We start from the raw sequence: 20373 nt of genomic DNA on the forward strand, positions 1-20373 counted from the left end.
TTTTATTGGGATAAGTACCCCCTGCGAAAAAACACTTTCTTACCGTTTATCAAGCGCTGAAACTTTACTTTGCCGAAAAATGTTGGGCAAAAGTTTGCAGCTCTTCAATAGTGGTGAACCTGCAGCAAACCTTTGGCAACAGTGAAGCAAAACTCATTTGCATGTGAAAATAATGAGTGGTGAATTTGCAGCAAGTATGCAGTAACTCAAGATTTTTTGTAAGGGAGTGTACTGTATATTGTAAGTGTATAGTGTATTGTGCATCATTTGGGACACAGCTTATAACTGATAGAGTAATGGAGAATAAATAGCATGTGGTAGATTTGTCAAGCCAACATAATAAAAACACTATTTAGTGAAATTACATTTTAGCTGAAATTTGAAACCTACACTATTATTTATTATTTCTCTTGTTCTCCTGATAGAGCAAGTTTCTAACACACATGCAAATCTATCTGCCTTTGTATGTCATGTGAAATCATAACATTATGTTTGAATTAGACTTTATTTCCCTTTCATATCTACCTTGCAGTTGGACTGTTACACTCAGCCTCTTATACTTGGACCAGCACTAGAGTGTAGGATTCTCAGCTCTGTTTTATATAGTTGTCAATAGCTATTGCAATTTTTCCCATTTCCACACCACACAATCAGAGTAGAAAATGCAAAATAAATGAATGAATAAACAAAACGTGTAGGTTCTGTATGGGCCTCAAAGACGATATGTGGGTCGTGTTGAATTGCTTTTAGAGGTAACTTACACGTCCACCAGCTCCATTGCGCTTCGTGTTGTGGATACATTGAAGTACACTAAAGAAAGTGCTGCGCTGGTCACCATCTCACCACCTTTGCGTACAAGAAGACTTCTGAAAGGAGCCGCTGGAGCGAACAAATCGATGAATATCCTGTAACATTTCCAGATATTGTGATTGATCGAGTGGAATTACGGCTTGTGGTTACTATGGCAAAGCTCTCTGGAAGACAATGAACGAGGAAAGAGCAAACATTACAGCAGACAGACTGCGGGATTGCCGCTCATGAGGAATATTTACATTTGCTACTGTCATAAAAACTGGAATGATATTCGGATTAAATCCAGCAATGAAGGACTGTTATTCTTTAACATAGAGCAGAAGAGAAACGCTTTGGAAATGTAATTTACACGAGAAGACTTTCTCCAGGTAAGGTGACCATGCATGTTTATGCTATAACTGTATATCTGTAATAACTGTACATCTACATTTTATCTCATTTGAATGCAAATTATTCAGATTATTGTTTGTGTCACGGCCAGTCATTTAAATGAAAATACACGTTTCCATAAATGTTTTAATAAAAAAAAAAAAAATAATGTTTAAACAGTGATCACGTTGTTATGCATCTACATAGCAGTATAAAGTGGAAAGTTGATTTTAAGCAGTTTTTATTTAATTTGTTTGCAGTCAAACACGATGTAATCTAAAACTAATCTATATATAATTCTCTTATAATTAGTATATGCCTGCATAGCGTTTATGATCATATTAATAAATATAGTACGTGGAATATTCATTTATCACACAACAGAACCATTTAAAATGAATTAGAGAATATATATATATATATATATATATATATATATATATATATATATATATATATATATATATATAAGACATTGTTATACAACAGCATCTTTTGTACTGTAATACAGTAAAAAAATGACTCTGTTACAGTAATGAGAATTATCATTGACAACATTGGAAATAGTAATAGTAAAACTTCTGGACGCATTATAGTAATGATAATTGTTTTGAAAATGTGTTTTAGTGTGCTGAAAATAATGTCTCAATGCAAAACAAATAAAATAAATCATAATGGTCCTTAATGTACTTCATATATATATATATATATATATATATATATATATATATATATATATATATGGTGTGTGTGTGTGTGTGTGTGTGTGTGTGTGTGTGTGTGTATACACAGTGCATTCAGAAAGTATCCAGCATTTTTTAAATGCTTTAAAAATAAATTTCACATCAATCTACACTCTATACCCCATAATGACAAAGCAAAATAAACCCAGATATTTTATAACTTTTTAAAGTTTATTAAAGTTTATTAAAAAGAAAAACTGATATATCACATTGACATAAGTATTCAGAACCTTAACTCAGTACTTAGTTGAAGCACCTTTGGCAGCGATTACAGCCTCAAGTCTTTTTGCGTATGAAGCGAAAATCTTGCACACCTGGATTTGGGGATTTTCTGACATTCTTCTCTGCAGATCCTCTCAAGGTCTGTCAGGTTGGATGTGGACCGTCAGTGGACAGCCATTTTCAGGTCTCTCCAGAGATGTTCGATTGGGATCAACTCTGGGCTCTGGCTGAGCCACTCAAGGACATTCACAGAGTTATCCCCAAGCCACTCTTGCGTAGAGGTCTGCAACCTGACCCTATTATGGTATTGCACAGGTGATGAGCAGTGCCTGGTTTGCTCCAGACATGATGCTTTGAATTGAGGCCAATCGGTTCAACCTTCGTTTCATCAGACCAGAGAATCTTGTTTCTCACAGTCTGAGAGTTCTTTAGGTGCTTTTTTGTGTCATGTACTGAGGAGAGGCTTCCGTCTGGCCACTCTGCCATAAAGCACAGATTGGTGGAGTGTTGCAGTGGTGGTTGTCCTTCTGCACGTTTTTCCCATCTCCACACATGATCTCTGGAGCTCAACCAGAGTGACCATGGGGTTCTTGGTCACCTCTCTTACCAAGACCCTTCTCCCCCAATTGCTCAGTCTGGCCAGGCAGCCAGCTCTAGGAAGAGTCCTGGTTGTTCCAAACTTCTTCCATTTAAGAACTATGGAGGCCAATGTTCTCTTGGGAACATTCAATGCAGACAAATGTTTTCTTTTTCTTTTTCTTTTTTTTTTCCATGCCTCAACAGAATCCTGTCTCTGAGCTCTGCAGGCAGTTCCTTTGACCTCATGGCTTGGTTTTTCGTCTGATATTCATTTTCAGCTGTGAGACCTTATATAGACAGGTGTGTGCCTTCCCAAATCATGTTCAATCAATTTAATTTTCCACAGGTGAACACCAGTGTAGAAACATCTCAAAGATGAAACAGAGAAATCTGGTTTTTGCTTTGTCATTATGGGGTATGGAGTTTAGATTGATGTGAAAAAAGTAAAAATAATAATTTAAAGCATTTTAGAATAAGGCTGCAATGTAACAAAATGTGAAAAAAATGAAGGGGTCTGAATACTTTCTGAGTGAACTGTATATATATATATATATGTGTGTGCGTGTGTGTGTGTGTGTGTGTGTGTGTGTGCTTATATATATATATATATATATATATACACACACATACACAGTATAAATATAGATATAAATGTGGGGTTATTTACTGTATACACTGGTGGCCAAAAGTTTGGAATAATGTACAGATTTTGCTGTTTCGGAAGGAAATTGGTACTTTAATTCACCAAAGTGGTCAAAGTATAGTCAGGACATTACTGATGTAAAAAAAAAAAAAAACAGCACCATCACTATTTGAAAAAAGTCATTTTTGATCAAATCTAGACAGCAGCCATCACTCCAACACCTTATCCTTGAGTAATCATGATAAATTGCTAATTTTGTACTAGAAAATCACATGTCATTATATCAAACACTGCTGAAAGCTATTTGGTTAGTTAAATTAATCTTAACATTGTCTTTGTGTTTGTTTTTGAGTTGCCACAGTATGCAATAGACTGGCATGTCTTAAGGTCAATATTAGGTCAAAAATGGCAAAAAAGAAACTTTTTTGCCAAAAGAAGCTTTCTCTAGAAACTCATCAGTCAATCATTGTTTTGAGGAATGAAGTCTATACAATGCTTGAAACTGCCAAAAAACTGAAGATTTCATTCAAAGGTGTACACTACAGTCTTCAAAGACAAAGAACAACTGGCTCTAACAAGGACAGAAAGAGATGTGGAAGGCCAGATGTACAACTAAACAAGAGGATAAGTACATCAGAGTCTCTAGTTTGAGAAATAGACGCCTCACATGTCTTCAGCTGACAGCTTCATTGAATTCTACCCGCTCAACACCAGTTTCATGTACAACAGTAAAGAGAAGACTCAGGGGTGCAGGCCTTATGGGAAGAATTGCAAAGAAAAAGCCACTTTTGAAACAGAAAAACAAAAAGAAAAGGTTAGAGTGGGCAAAGAAACACAGACATTGGACAACAGATAATTGGAAAAGAGTGTTATGGATCTTAACCCCATTGAGCTTTTGTGGGATCAGCTAGACTGTAAGGTGCGTGAGAAGTGCCCGACAAGACAGCCACATCTATGGCAAGTGCTACAGGAAGTGTGGGGTGAAATGTCACCTGAGTATCTGGACAAACTGACAGCTAGAATGTCAAGGATCTGCAAAGCTGTCATTGCTGCACGTGGAGGATTTTTTGTTTAGAACTCTTTGAAGTAGTTTTTATTTTTTATTTATTTATTTATTTTTTTTAAATTGTAATTATAATTTTTCACGTTATTAATGTCCTGACTATACATTGTGATCAATTGAATGCCACTTTGGTGAATAAAAGTACCAATTTCTGTCCAGAAGAGCAAAATCTGTACATTATTCCAGACTTTTGGCCACCAATGTGTGTGTGTTATATATATATATATGGGGTTATATGTCATTTAAGGAGATTTTTTTTACAGGTTTTGTAAATGTGTTTTATTATTTTTTTCCCCCCACTTGCTTGTTTGCAGTATGTAATCCTTCATGTTCTCTCTGAGATGGATAAGTATGAGAAGGTGGCGAAGATTGGTGAGGGCTCATATGGGGTGGTGTTCAAATGCAGACACAGAGACACGGGTCAGATTGTGGCCATTAAAAAGTTTGTGGAGTCTGAAGATGACCCGGTCATCAAGAAAATAGCACTGAGAGAAATCCGCATGCTGAAGGTACATAGACATTCTCTTTCTGTATTTTAACAAAGACATGCAAAAACATACTGCAAATCCTACTCATACACTTTTCATTTTGTATCCGTGTAGCAGCTGAAGCATGTGAATTTGGTGAACTTGCTGGAGGTGTTTAGGAGAAAGAGACGTCTTCACCTGGTGTTTGAGTTCTGTGAGCAAACTGTTTTGAACGAACTGGACAGACACCCTAGAGGGTCAGTCACACGGTCCCCTTGTCTTTTCCCCCAATCTTCCATTACCTTCTGCCTGTTTACAATCTATAGGTGAGAGCAGGGCTAGCTGTCACACGGGGAAGTTGCCCAATATAGTATGTCAACATGCCCCACTATTGGGTAAAAAGGTCAACACAGGTTCAATTAACTGTCTATTTTCCTGGAAAATAATGTTCTATAGTATTCTTGTAGCCAAGACTTTAAGGTCTGCGTTTATGCAGAAATTGACCTACCCTGAGAAATAGTAACTATAGTAAAATTGTGACAACTAGCCCCAGTCTCCCCTGTATATTTCACATAATTCACCATATGTTTGCTCTTAAAATTGTTAAATGCCACAGACATCACTTCTGCAACCCTTCCACTCTTATCTTTTATTTCCTGTTTTCTTTCCTCTATTTTCAACATTACCTTAACTCTCTCTTCTCTAAATCCATATAATAATAATAATAAGTTAATATTCTCAGCTGTACAGTTATATGGTGTTTTTACAGTCATAAACTGTTATGTTATTCTGTATTAATAACCGAAAGACACTGAAAACATTTTAATAACAAGAGACAATAATTACGTACAAGTTGCGTACTTGTGTGCAAACATTTTTTTTTACTTCAATTCTGATGTGGAAAAATCCTTAGTATTCTAAATGAGGGAGAGCAAGCCCACAGTTAAATATATTTGAATACACATACAAATCATCTCCATTTAAGGGCTTTCCACGCAACCTCCCCTGTACAATCATTCGTTATTCTCCGCAAACAGATCCTTATGCTCTCTAAAGACGGTCAGCAAGAACTCTTAAGGGTCAGTCTCAAAACCAGTTGAAACACAGTAAACATCTTTTATATAGGCCTGTGCTACATGACATTGGTTGTATTTTTATGCAGAACCAATCCCAGATTGAGCTACAATGTGCATAATGTTTGAGACTCTGAAAAAAAGATTTAATGTAGGGGCAGTTTGTTACAACATTCCTGATACATACTGTATTTCTGGGTGCTCTGCGGGAAATAAACAACAAACAAGTATTTATTGTGAAAATGATTTGTATACATTTTTCAAAAATGATGACTGACCCCACAGTTCTGACGTCATTTCCACCACTCCCAACCATTTTGCCCCTAATAAAAATTTATTGTTTTCAAAAGTAGTTGTACTTGTTAACCAAGTCGACAAAAGTGTCAGAGAAGACACAATTTTGCCTAGAGTATGCAAATATGTATGTTTGTGTGTATTTAGGATTCATAAAATGCAAGAAGACATTAAATGAAAGAGATTAGCCGTTTTCTTTTAAAAATGATAAAAATGTCATTTCCATCAGCGTCATGGAAATGACACTGTGGTGGGAATATTTGGTTACATTTAACACATAGTTAGGCAACTTAAATGTGAAGTCTGCTATTTTTTTTTTTTTTTTTTTTTTTTTTTGCAGGAAAAAGATCCATTTTTATTTGATTTCTCCTAAATTAAGTCAGTAGCATTAACATTGTCTGCCATTTTGCTCCCAAAAGCAGCTATGTTGCCAACTCACACAACTCACAAACTCACTTATGAAAATAAAATACCAAAAATACAGAACCTTATATTTACAATTTTATTTACAGCATATACATGTGCCAATGGTAAACATGAAGATTTTATAATCACTATTTAATTGTGTTAAATAAACCGCAACCAATTTCTTCGGCACCGCCAATAACTTTTGCACCTACTGAATGACAGCGATTGTGTTTTCATTCGAAACGCTGTCACTCACGTACATCACCGTTTCAATGATTGGCCGTTTTTGTTACATGGTTCAGCCCGTTTGAGAGCTCGACCAATCATCAGCTAGAGAAGCCGGGCTTCCGGTGGGATAGAAATCCACTGATTGAAAGCCCACTGTCCAATCAGCAATCAGATAATTTCCCTCATGTAAATAGTGCTCATGAAGCTCCCATAGACCCCCAAAGACACACGGTGTCCGTGATTGACCCAAAAGGACGTGTTTAGAGCCTCTTTTCCAGTGAACATTGATCTACATACAACATCAATGGAAAAAACATCGCAAAAATGTTGTGTACTATTGCACACTTTTGTTAACTTAAATATTGATTTGGGACAGTAATTATCTGAATTATAGAGAGGTTATATGCAGTTTGATAAACAATTCATTGTGCAATTTTAATGACATTTTAAGGGAAACCGTGCTTCCCATGTTGCCTTAAAGCAATCGCCACTGACACATACAGTATATATAGTCCATGTTTCTAAGGCCTCTGGGAGTCTGTGATTTATCCTAAAATTAGAATAAATGAGTCAACTTATTGATGAATTATGATTTCTGCATGAAAATGTTTGCACGCAGGTACGGACAAATAGTGAGACTGTGATGGAGAGCCTGAGAGTCAGTCTCCATCATGGGATTTTAATGTATATAAAGGACTTATTTATTGATTTACTCACCATTTTGCAGTATTTATTGGGGTTTTATTGTGCAAATGTTTTATCTGTCCTATTTATTTATTTTTTAACTCTCATGCATCTCTTGTTCTAATGTATTTATTCAATGATATTTTATTTAAGAATGGGGAAGTGAGGGTTAATGGTACGGTCCAAATAGAAAAGGCAGGAAATGTCTCTATTTAACCTAGCCACCACTAGGGGGAAGAACAAGATGGACGACCAGTGTTTGGAGCACATGGACAAGGTTGTTAGTGCTGCTTGAGCACAACCAAAGTCTTTCTAGGAAGTCAATCCACTGTCAGCCATCTTTGAAATGCTCTCAGGAGGCTATTTCTAGTCATGCCACTGCAGCTCCCATCTACTTGAATGGGGGAACACTGAAATCTCAAAAACAGTTGGTCAAGATTATAATCAAAAACATACAGTATTTCAAATCATCAATAAAATGTGATAATATTATAATCATTAATTGTGCTTCTTTACATCAGATTACATTAAAACATAGTTAATGCTAATGCGCATGTACGAGTTGATTGACAGGCAATATCTGTATCTAAAAGGTGATTGACTCTTTTACCTGTAAGGCGAGACTTCCTTTCTACATCCATTGACCGTTGGGCGCTAGAGCTTCTTGGTTGGGCATTCCAATATCTCCCATTCATTTAAATAGTAGTGGCCAGTCTCTGCTAAAGAGTCTCTTGCGCAACATACTCCAGCCTCCATTGTTGAGGGAGGGGAGTTAATAATGCTTTAGTACCTAAAACTGTTTTTTTTTTTTAAGGTAACCATGGTTATATGCTCTCTTTTAAACACAATTTATTTGCACATTTTTGCACCTCCAGCAAAATAAACATCTTTTTGGAATGCCATTCCTTCTCTTCTGTGTGATTCTCCTTGTGACCGCTTGGGCCCTATCACAGAGACCCAATGTTTCTAAAGGCGAAAGTATACTTTGGTTGTCCGAGTTACTGAACGCTCCTCTCACAGTATGCGTCACGCAAATTTCGTCATCAGCACAGTCCATGCGTGGCCTAGATTTTCTCAACATGTGCACTGTCCTCGTCTGTGTGCATAATCAGTGCATGTGCCTGCAGTTAACTGTACCAAGAGTATCACAAAGCAATAGTAGTGCGTATGAGTCGAACGCATTCGTATTCACTCATGGTCAGAAGAGTATACTTTCAAAGGCAACGTGATTGATCGGACGCGATCCGATTCGGAATGCACAAAACGAAGTATACCCATGCCTTAAGACATACAGAAATTTGATAGTGCTGTTGGCTAAGCAGGTGTAACACAAAGATTTGACTTAAGGAACAAAACCAAGAGAGCAAAAGGCTTTGGTCCAAGTCAGCAATCTGCTAATGTATCTGACTCAGGACAGTAGACAGAGTTGTATCCAGCTCGTTCTTCAGAGCTGCTGAGCTGGTCAGGCCACAAAAACTGGTGGCCGCCCAACACTCTCTCTCTTTCCCAGAAGGTCTTTCAGTTGTAACCGTAGCTGCTCCTGAAAACAAAGGCGCTGGTTGCCAGGCACTGCAGGCCCATGGTTACAGCAGATACAAGGGAGCTTTCAAATAGGTGGTTTGCTCTTTAGCGAACAAGAGAATTGAACTGCAAACCTGTATTGTAGCTGTCAGTATCTCAGCCAGCAGTCTTGGTCTTCATGTTAACATTTTTCCTTTTTTCCTCAGGGTTCCTGAAGCTCAACTTAAGAGCATTGTGTGGCAAACTCTACAGGCTGTGAACTTCTGCCACAAACACAACGTCAGTGTGCACAACCTCTCTTTTTCTAGCTATCAATGTCTGTCTCATGACTGCTACATTGAAAGGCAAAATGTGTTCCATTGTGTTGTGTGTTACTCCCATTGTTTGTGCAACACCAGTAGGGTTATCAATAGATTATAATATATTACTCAATAGATTATAATATATAATATTATATTACTATATTATTAATGATTTTCTGTAGTCATTAACACAGTACATTTTTAATTGGCCTAAATTTGCCTCTTAATATATATATATATACACACACACACACACACACATTTTAAAATACAGTATATTACTTTCAGTTTTAAAGGATTCATGGGCAAATTCACTAAACTTTTGCACACGGTATTTAAGCGCAAAACCCTGCATCTTATTTACTAACCACCCACAATAGAGCGCAACAGAAACATCTTGATTCCAAAAGTATTTTTCTTATTTTTTTTTAAATGGGGATTTCATAAAATCCTTCATTAATGAGTTGTAAACCATGAACCAAACCAACCAGCCCCGAGGTGAATCACAACATTGCAAACTTTTATTTGGATGAAAAAAGTATTTGAAAATTTGACAAAGACAAAAGGTACAAGACTGTGTACTTAACGTTTTTAATGAGGGAATTAAATACAATCCCATAAAGTGTTGCAAATGATAATCAAATGAAAAACAATGGAAAAATATAAAACTATTGATTTAAAGTTATTTATTTTAAATATAGAAACAATATATTTTGATTTTATAGCTAAATATTCAGATATACACACACAAATAAATGCAACCCCTATTCCAAAAAATTTAGGACAGTATAAAAAATGCTAATAAAAACAATAAGGAGTGATTTGTAAATTATATTCACCCTTTGCGATATTGAAAGCACTACAACTACACATAATGATGTTTTACTTTGTGAATTTTTTTATTTTATTTTTATGTACAGTAATTGTACATTTCAAATCAGATGATTGCAACATGCTCCAAAAAGGTTGAGACAAGGGCAATTTAAGACAACAATTTGATGAGTTTAAATAACAAGGCGATGTGAAACAGGTGAGGCAATTGTGTCATAGTATATAAGGAGTGTCCGAAAACAGCCTAGTCCTACAAGAGCAAGGATCATTCAAGACTTGTCAATTTTCCAACAGATGCTTCAGCAAATAATCCAGAACTTTGAGAACAATGTTCCCCAATGACAAATTGGAAGGATTTTGGGCATTTCACCATCTTCAGTGCACAATATAGTTAAGATTCAAGGAATCTGGTCAAAACTTGGTGGGTAAAGGGCAAGACGAAAACCACTTCTGAATGCGTGTGATCTCCGATCCCTCAGATGTCACGGTCTTAAAAAACCTCATTCATCTGTAATAGATATCATGAACATGGGCTTGGGATTACTTTAGTAAACCTTTGTTAGTCAACACCACTCGCCACTGCATCCACAGATGCAAGTTAAGACTTTACTATGCAAAGCAGAAGCTATACATCAACACTGTCCAGAAGCACTGCCAACTTCTCTGGGCTCGGTCTCATCTTAGATGGAAAGTAGAACAGTGGAAATGTGTGTTTTGGTCCGAATCACATTTCAAAACATTTTTGAAAAACACAGCCGTCGTGTTCTCTGGGCCGAAGAGGAAAAAGACCATCCAAGTTGTCATTAGCGTCAGGTCCAAAAGTCAGTGTCTGTATGGGCCCAGGGGTGTGTCAGTGCCCATGGCATGGGTAACTCGCACATCTGTAAGGGCACCATGAATGCAGACAGATATGTACAAATTTTGGAGCAACTTATACTGCCATCCAGCACCGTCTTTTCCAGGAACGTCCCTGCATTTTCAAACAGGACAACTTCAAACCACATACTTCCCGGATTATAAGTGCATGGCTGTGTGAGCAGAGAGTGTGGGTGCTAGACTGGCCTGCCTGCAGTCCTGACCTGTCTCCAATTGAGAATGTGTGGTGCATTATGAAGCGCACCATCCGGCAACGAAGACCCCGTACAATTGTGCAGCTAAAGACCTGCATAATGGATGAATGGGGGAAAATTCCACTTTTTAAACTTAAACTTGTGTCTTCAGTTCCTAAACTCTTAATAACTGTTATTAGAAGAATGGTGATGTTTCACAGTGGTAAACACTCGACTGTCCCAACTTTTTTGGAGCGTGTTGCAATCATCTGATTTGAAATGACTGTACATTTATAAAAAAAAATAAGGAAATTCACAAGGACAAACATCATATAATGTTTAGTTGTAGTGCTTTCAATATAGCAAAGTGTGAATATAATTTACAAATAACTCATTTCTGAACTGCAGTCCAAATATTGGAGAGTTGTCTTCCCCGTCCCAGACTCATGCGGGTTGCCAGAATGAGGACACGCAACAGGAACGAGCGAAACTGAAAATGTCTCCAATATTTATCTTTGTTTTACTACGCCTCTGGTCATGGTGGTTTTTAGACGGATGGCAAGGCTTTTTAGGTTGGGTGGAATCTGTTATCTCTGATCCAGTTCGATTGCTGGTTTCCATGGCTGCAGCACGCAGTGTTGTTTGCCTGCAAACTTGTTCAAATCTGGCAACCCGGCGGTGTTGAAATACTATTGGTGAGTGGGCAGCGGGCAGGATCACACAGGCCAAAACATAAACAGAAATACTCATGCGCACTTTCTGCATTTTAAAGAGCCGATTCAGGTGCCAGGATCATAGTGTCGGAGCAATGCTGCACAGTCCCAGTAAAGTGTGCCAGATCGAGGTGGTCAACTGCATACTCTACAACTCGCAAGATCTGTAGTTGTGCCATGCAAATTAGCAATCGCACAGATTTTGTATGCAAGTGTGCGCTTTTGCCTCATTTGCATAATTTCATTAGTGAATCAAGTGCTAAAAGAGCGCAGACAGTGTGTGCAAATAGACAATGCATTCAGAGGACCAAATCCATGGTGATGCTAGTGGCAAAGAAATTGACGCACATCCTGCACCCACATGGATACATGTGGGTGCAGGATCCAAAAATAAAATAAAAGGAAATGAAAAGAACCGCACACCATGAAAGTTCCCACAGAGAGGACTTTAATAAAAAAAAGATTAGAATATCTGAAATAGAGAAAATGCAACATTAATTTCAAACTCTAAATAATCTTTTCTTTTTTTTTTTTTTACATTTGGATGAGAGGGTAAGCAGAATAAAACCGTCATAATGTCAAATTGAATAAATGTGTTCACTCTTTTGAAAAAATAAAAAAAATAAAACAATCATTTAATTGTATGCACTATCACATTAATTTTGACAGCCCTATTTTTTGGCACAGGCAGAATAAAATTTGCCTGTCTATGTGTATCTCTAACAGAGTCAGTATATGTGTGTGTTCATCAGTGTATCCATCGGGATGTCAAACCAGAAAACATTCTACTGACCAAGACGGGTGTGATCAAGCTGTGCGATTTTGGCTTCGCTCGCATCCTCAGTAGGTTTCTCTCTCTCTGTCTCTCTCTTGCCCACTCACTCTCTAGTCATTTGTGTATTTAGCATCTTCACTTGGTAAATTACTTATTTATATTTCCTCCCTACATCATCTGTCATGCATCCTGAGCTCACTTTCAGGGCAGCGTAAAGCTGCACAGACGCATTCAGGTGCTCAGGCTCTGCTTACATGCATCACTCTTGGGTTTCAGCATATTGTTTCTATAGGTTAACACCAGGTCGATCCATCAGCATGTTGTAATCCTTCTGTGTGATGTATGTGTAACTATGTCTATATGGGTCAGTGACAAATAAGAATGTCAGAGATGATGAGAAGCAGAAATCTAGCTCAAAACACGAGTGTCATGTTTGGAGAAATGTAATCTTTGGGCCTCATTCATGAAACATGAGCAGAACTCATTTTTGTGCAAGTTGTTCTGCCGTAAAGTTTCGGATTCATGAAAGTTTTCGTATTTTCAAAATGTTAGTTGGTACGAACAACATTTACACCTGTTTGTGGGAAGACTCAGGTTGTGTTTGATGTTCTCGAAAAAATTGTGTGCCCTCTAACGTGACTGGTTGGACAGTTTTTTTCATTTGATATGAGCTCTATAATTTAGGTTTCATAATTCAATAAGTCAATGCTGATGCTGTTAAACTCATAAACGCATCACGGGCAGGAAAAAAAATCTATTAGAAAAAGCCTGCACACTGTCGTAGCCTGCAAACCTTTATTAGTTTACAGTGTTTCAGTCAAAGAGCAGAACCAGAGAAGGATAAAAGGGGTGAACATCCTCCTGCTGGCATGACCTGAACATTTTTTGCTCTAAAGCTTCATGTCAAACATTTATTGACCTCTTAAACCAGGGGTTAAAATAAACATTTGAACATACACACAAGCATGCTCACTCTCAACTGTAGAATTAAAGAAAAATGTAATGTTGAAACTGATAAAATCAACTGCATCCAGTGTGAACTGGAAAGCATCATATTTTGTAACCCCTAAACATGTACCATGATAACCTTAGATCTGCCAAAAATACCATAGTTACTACATGTGGGTCATTTTAAAAAATGTTGACATTCCGAATTACAAAATATTGTTGTTTTTGCCCATAAAAGCGGAGGGTATACATTTCTTAACATTTTGACATTATTTTTAGTCATAAAGGACAACTTGACTGTTGTGTTTAATTTTGTTTAACGAATTAAGCAAGGGTTGTAACACCAATGACAATAAAAACAATGATAAATTCTCTTAAAGGTGCTGTAAGCAAATTTAGCGTTCTGAAGCTTTCACGTTGAATTAGCCACGCTCCATTTCAAAACCCTGCCCTCAAAAGATGCTTAAGAGACCAAAAAATGAGCAAGAGAGCAGCATTGTTAGTTCCTGTGGCTGTCAAATTCAACAGTGGCACAATAGTGCCCTCAACTGACAAACATTATGAATCATAGCCTCAATGATCTGCTTCAAATAAACTCAGCAAAAAAAGAAACGTCCTCTCACTTTCAACTGCTTTTATTTTCAGCAAACTTAACATGTAAATATTTGTATGAACATAATAAGATTCAACAATTAAGACATAAACTGAACAGAAATGGAATACTGTGTCCCTGAACGGGGGGTTGGTCAAAATCAAAAGTAACAGTCAGTATCTGGTGTGGCCTCCAGCTTCATTCAGTACTGCAGTGCATCTCCTCCTCATGGACTGCACCAGATTTGCCAGTTCTTGCTGTGAGATGTTACCCCACTCTCCCACCAAGGCACTTGCAAGTTCCCGAACATTTCTGGGGGGTATGGCTCTAGCCCTCACCCTACGATCCAACAGGTCCCAGGCGTGCTCAATGGGATTGAGATCCGGGCCCTTCGCTGGCCATGGCAGAACACTGACATTCCTGTCTTGCAGGAAATCACGTACAGAACGAGCAGTATGGCTGGTGACATTGTCATGCTGGAGGGTCATGTCAAGATGAGCCTGCAGGAAGGGTATCACATGAGGGAAGAGGATGTCTTCCCTGTAACGCACAGTGTTGAGATTGCCTGCAATGACAACAAGCTCAGTCTGATGATGCTGTGACACACCGTTCCAGACCATGACAGACCCTCCACCTCCAAATCGATCCCACTCCAGAGTACAGGCCTCGGTGTAATGCTCATTCCTTCGACGATAAACGAGAGTCCGATCATCACCCCTGGTGAGACAAAACCGTGACTCGTCAGTGAAGAGCACTTTTTGCCAGTCCTGTCTAGTCCAGGAAGGTGGGTTTGTGCCTATAGGCGACGTTGTTGCTGGTGATGTCTGGTAAGGACCTGCCTTACAACAGGCCTACAAGCCCTCAGTCCAGCCTCTCTCAGCAAATTGTGGACAGTCTGAGCACTGATAGAGGGATTATGCGTACCTAATGTAACTCGGGCAGTTGTTGTTGCCATCCTGTACCTGTCCTGCAGGTGTGATATTCGGATGTACTGATCCTGTGCAGGTGTTGTTTCACATGGTCTGCCACTGCGAGGATGATCAGCTATCCTTCCTGTCTCCCTGTAGCACTATCTTAGGCGTCTCACAGACCTGTGCCCTGTTGTTTTTACAAAATTATCTTTAAAATACAGTGTCCTGAAAAAGGAACATTTCTTTTTTTGCTGAGTTTACAACCCTATGAGAACGAGCAAAATGATTGACAGGTAAAAAGTGTCAATGTCTGTGGTTCGCAGAAATTTTTTAGTTTGCTGTTTACAAAGTCTACAGCTGTCACAGAGACCAGTGAGATATCTCAGGACACTTATTTCATTAATATCTTTGAGTAGAAAAAAAATAAATAAATCAGCGCTTAAAGCACCTTTAAAAGTTTAATTTTCTAAGATGGTGTCAACACCGAACAGATCAGACTAAAATGAATAAATCATCCCATTGATTAAAGCATTGTTTTTCAGTACAAATCTTTCGCATGAACATTAACCAATGTAACACCAATTTAAATATTTAAATGAACCATGTGGGGAAAAAAATAGTTAAAATGTAAATTCATATTTTTTTTTTTCTTTTTCAAAATAGTAGGAAAATCACTATTTACACATTTGAGCAGTCTCTTCTTCCTCTAAATTTTGACCTTGGTAGTTCTATTCTAGAACATTTTATTTTCAAATTTTTTATTTGCAAGTTTTTAACATTGATAACACTGTAACACTTCAAATTGGTCACATATATAATCATATCATCCAAGAGTGAAGACCAAGTGTTTTTACGAAATTGTGATTCACTCTTGGATGAATGGATTCCCCTCATTTATATATGTGACCAATTTGAAGTGTTACATAAAATTGGCACCCACTGTGGGGCCCGAACCCATGACCCTGAGATTAAGAGTCTCATGCTCTACTGATTTAAACAGTCGATAAGTTTCAGCATGAATGATAATCTGAAGCATAACAGTGCAATAGTCCAAGTGGGTGACATCAATAGATGAATACAGTCAAAGTCCAAAGTGTAATCCAGTTGAAATATCCTCAGCATTGGAAGAACAAAGCACAAAAAACCCTCTAAACAAATAAAAAAAACATCAAATCAAACCAATGAAATATACAAATGACAGCAAACATTGAATCAAGTAACAAAACAAGAAACAAGCAACAAACAACTTACATTGAGCTGTAGAACACAAGATGTTCCTCTTGTGGTGTAAAGAAGCTATAGTTGAGCAAACACTCATAGCCACTGCCAGCACACCTCTCTAACCCGTCTTGCTCTCTGCTTTAAGAAGTGAACTCCTTCCTGCCAGAGTGATTCCGTAGCGCCCCCTCAAGGTCGAGAATAACATAGCAGCTTTAGCCAATAAATGGAACAGTTTACTAGAACTGTTACACAACCCCCCCCCCCCCCCTTCAGAAGAAGGCTTGACATGGCCATAAAACCTTTTTAAATTATCTACATGGTACATCTCAGCCTGCTTGGGGTTGGTTGACATTTCAACATTGTAATTTACTTGGTTCTACTTTTTTACAACTTTCGCAGGTCCTTGCCACTTAGGAGCTAATTTGTCCGTGAACGCATCCCTAAACAAGACAATGGGTGAGTACGAACCCAGACAAGTTCCCCTTCTTGAAAAATCTCCTGCCATCTTCTCCGTTTATAATACTTCCCTTGTCAGTTCTGGGATCTCACGACATTTTCTTTCACTTTCTCCAGAAAGGATTGCTGCCGATCAATAACGTCACAAGCAGAATGATCAGGATCCGGGGGACGACATTCAAATCGTTCCAATGGTCCCTTTAGTCTGCATCCTATGGTAGTTTCTGCTGGGGTATATGCAGTACTTTCCTGCCATCTTTTCTGCTTCATGGTCCATTGGTCCCGATGTCGGTGGTTATCTTTGAGATAGGAGACGATCATGATCTTAAGGGTTCAGTTCACTCTCTCTGTCAAGTTTGTCTGCGGGTGATACGCAGTGGTGAGTTTCTGGATTACCCCCCACTGCTTGCAAGTGGTGTTCAGAAGTTGTGAGATGAACTGGGGTCCACGGTTCGACACCAGGTAAGTCGGAGTTCCCCAACAAGTAAAGATCTCCTTGATTAGGATGTCAGCTATCACAGGAATCTTTGCTGAACGTAAAGGAAATACCTTCACCCATTTTCTGCAGTAGTCCACGACGACCAGCAGATACTCATTCAATTTTGTCAGAAATTCAAGGTGTCCAGAGAGTTTGGATATAAATACATGGTTTTTACTGCTGGCAGATCTGGCACTGTTTGCAGTGATTCCAAACATCCCAATGAATTTCTGGCCAATACACCACATTGAGTAGCCAACGTAACATCTTCATACGCCCCAAGTGTCCACTCAATGGGTTGTCATGTGCAAACTCGAGAAACTGTTGTCAGAGATTTGTTGGGATAACCAGTTGCAAAAGATTACCTTTCTGATGGTCAGGAATGCATCTGAACAAGAAGTGGTTTTGTACAACGTAGTGAATGTGATCAGGATTTTGTGGGGTAAGTTTTGCATCTTCCAATAAATCTTGCAGAGCTTGGCCACTTTTCTGACTTTTACCAATCTCTTCTCAGTCGATAGGCAAATCCTTACCTGCATCCTGCGCTTGGCATATTGCAACTTGTCCCAGGAGTTCCTCTTCAGGCAGGGCACGGGACAATGAATCAGGGACGATGTTGCACTGCCCTTTCCAATACCTCACAATTCAGGTAAGTCCTTGGAGTCTGATGGCCCATCTTGTGATCATGAAGTAGGACGTGGGTGGTTGAATACCCAGGTGAGAGTGGCATGATCTGTAAGAATTTCAAACTGTCTTCCCTCCAGATATTTTCGGCATTTCTCAACAGACCACACCAAGGCAAGGCATTCTTTCTCCGAGATAAAATATGACTTCTCTGCTCCATGAAGCAGTTGGGAGGCATAGGCAACGAGATGTTCCCCTTGTTTTGATTTTTGTGTCAACACAGCTCCTAGTCCAATGTCACTAGCATCTGTCTGCACTTTAAAGTGTTTGTTGGCATCAGGTGGCATGAGAACTGGGGCCCTTTGTAAAGCATCCTTCAGGTTTTCTAAGGCATGTTGGCATTCCTTACTCCAATTCCATGGCACATCCTTCCTCTTAAGTGCATGAAGTGGAACAGCATATTCTGAAAAGTGAGGGATGAAACAATGATACCATCCGGTGAGACCTAGAAACTGTTGAACTTCCTTGAGGTTTTTCTGTGTGGGAAAGTTTTTTTACAGCCTCTACCTTGGACTCCTCCGTCCTAAAAAAGACAGTGAACTTTTAACGAGGTTGCATTTCTTGAGGTTTAGTGTAAAGCCGGCAGATTCCAGTTCACAAAACACACACTTAAAGTCTGTGTTGTTGGACGTCTTTGGAATACACCATGATATCATCAGTGTATATGAAGCAGCATTTACCGATCAGATCCTTCAAGACTCTGTTCATCTGTCTTTGGAAAGTTGCTCCCGCATTCTTCAACCCGAATGGAAGATGAACAAACTCATATTGGTTGTGCTTGGTAATGAAAGCAGTTTTCTGGATGCTGCAGTCATCCATCATTACCTGCCAGTATCTGCTTCGTAGATCTATGGTACTGAACACTGATGCCCCATATAATGATTCCAAGATGTCTTGTATTTGTGCCATAGGAAATCGGTCCAATGGGGCTTTGGCATTCAAGTCTCGGTAATCGACACAGAAGCGAACACCCCCATCTTTCTTGGGTACTAAGACTATTGGAGCTGCCCATGGCAAAGTGGATGGCCTTAATATGCCATTGTTCAACATAGTCTCAATCATCTCATCTATGAACCTTTGCTTGTTAATCTTTTGCGTATCAGGATAGAATCACTGGTCATGATCTGATGTTTAATGACAGAGGTTTGACCTAGCACATAGGTACAGATGGTTGGCCAAATTAATAAGAAACCTTTGAGTTGTCTTTTCTCGCTACGGGAAATGTCTGCTCGACTCACCAAATCCTTGATGACAGTTATGGGATCACTGGATACTTGTACAGTTGGTAAAGTGCAATGAATATTAATGCAGGCTGGTTGGTGGTAACAAGAAAAGGCTGTGGTGACTCTTCCTCCAGAAAGTGAATAAGTGGAACTGTCAAAATCTAGCTTGACTCCAGCTGACACAAGGAATTCAAGGCCTAGTAAGGGGAAATGAAAGGTCTTGATCCCTCATGACGAACAGTCGCACTGGGTGTGTGTTTCCATGCAACGTACACTCCCAATTAATCTCACCTAATGCCCACTGTATTTGGCCGTTGGCAAGAACGGATTTCAGTCCTCAGCTGGATCTCCAAGTCTCTGTATCAGCTTTCCACTTTCTCCACAATGACTCCTGGATCAGCTAATACAAGCTGCCTGTGTCTATAACCGCATCACATGGATGTTTCTGTAACAGACAAGGTTAAAAGTTTGATGTTACCTTCTGACAGTTGGGCGATGTTATGGCTTCCGTCTTTACTTCTGCTTGATTTATCTGCCATCTGCATCAGTACTGATGGTAGCGTTGCCATTAACTCATCGTCACTCATAGGCTGCACAGCAAAGTATTCTGCACACCTTTCTAGGTAATTTATCGGATCTTCACCCTCTGTGCTTCCAAATTTGGGGAATTCTATTTAGATCGCCAACTTATAAGCAATCGGGTGAGATGCGGAAGTTCCCTGACTGACTGGGAATGATGTTGTGAGATGAGAGAATTGACAGTAATTGTAAATAGTCACTTTATATTCAATAACATTAACAGTTGCAAACAAAAATGAACAGAAATGCATTGATCCACTCTTCTTGTTTAAGGAAGGTCCCTGTTTGGGCACCAATTTTGTGTAACACTTCAAATTGGTCACATATATGTAAATGAGGGGAATCCATTCATCCAAGAGTGAAGATCAAGTGTATTTACGAAATTGTGATTCATTAATAATCAAGTCAGAAATATATACAAATATACAAAAGCATTGATCACTTCAACTTCGAAAGAAAACATCCATAAAGAAAAGGACAATTCCTGATGTTACTTTTTAAGGT

General features: G+C 38.7%; 1 protein-coding gene across 1 annotated transcript in view; it reads left to right on the forward strand.

Annotated features, from left to right (window-relative positions):
- The first annotated feature begins 794 nt into the window (after positions 1-794).
- The window catches only part of LOC127429507 (cyclin-dependent kinase-like 1), a 29466-nt gene continuing 9887 nt past the window's right edge, over positions 795-20373 (forward strand). The window contains exons 1-5 of the mRNA XM_051678552.1: positions 795-1181; positions 4747-4941; positions 5035-5156; positions 9314-9386; positions 12755-12845. Of these exons, the coding sequence (XP_051534512.1) occupies positions 4774-4941; positions 5035-5156; positions 9314-9386; positions 12755-12845 (454 nt within the window). The 5' untranslated portion in view covers positions 795-1181; positions 4747-4773. The remainder of the gene's footprint in view (positions 1182-4746; positions 4942-5034; positions 5157-9313; positions 9387-12754; positions 12846-20373) is intronic.

Source organism: Myxocyprinus asiaticus, chromosome 39 (assembly GCF_019703515.2).
Source record: "Myxocyprinus asiaticus isolate MX2 ecotype Aquarium Trade chromosome 39, UBuf_Myxa_2, whole genome shotgun sequence".
NCBI classification, from domain to species: domain Eukaryota; kingdom Metazoa; phylum Chordata; class Actinopteri; order Cypriniformes; family Catostomidae; genus Myxocyprinus; species Myxocyprinus asiaticus.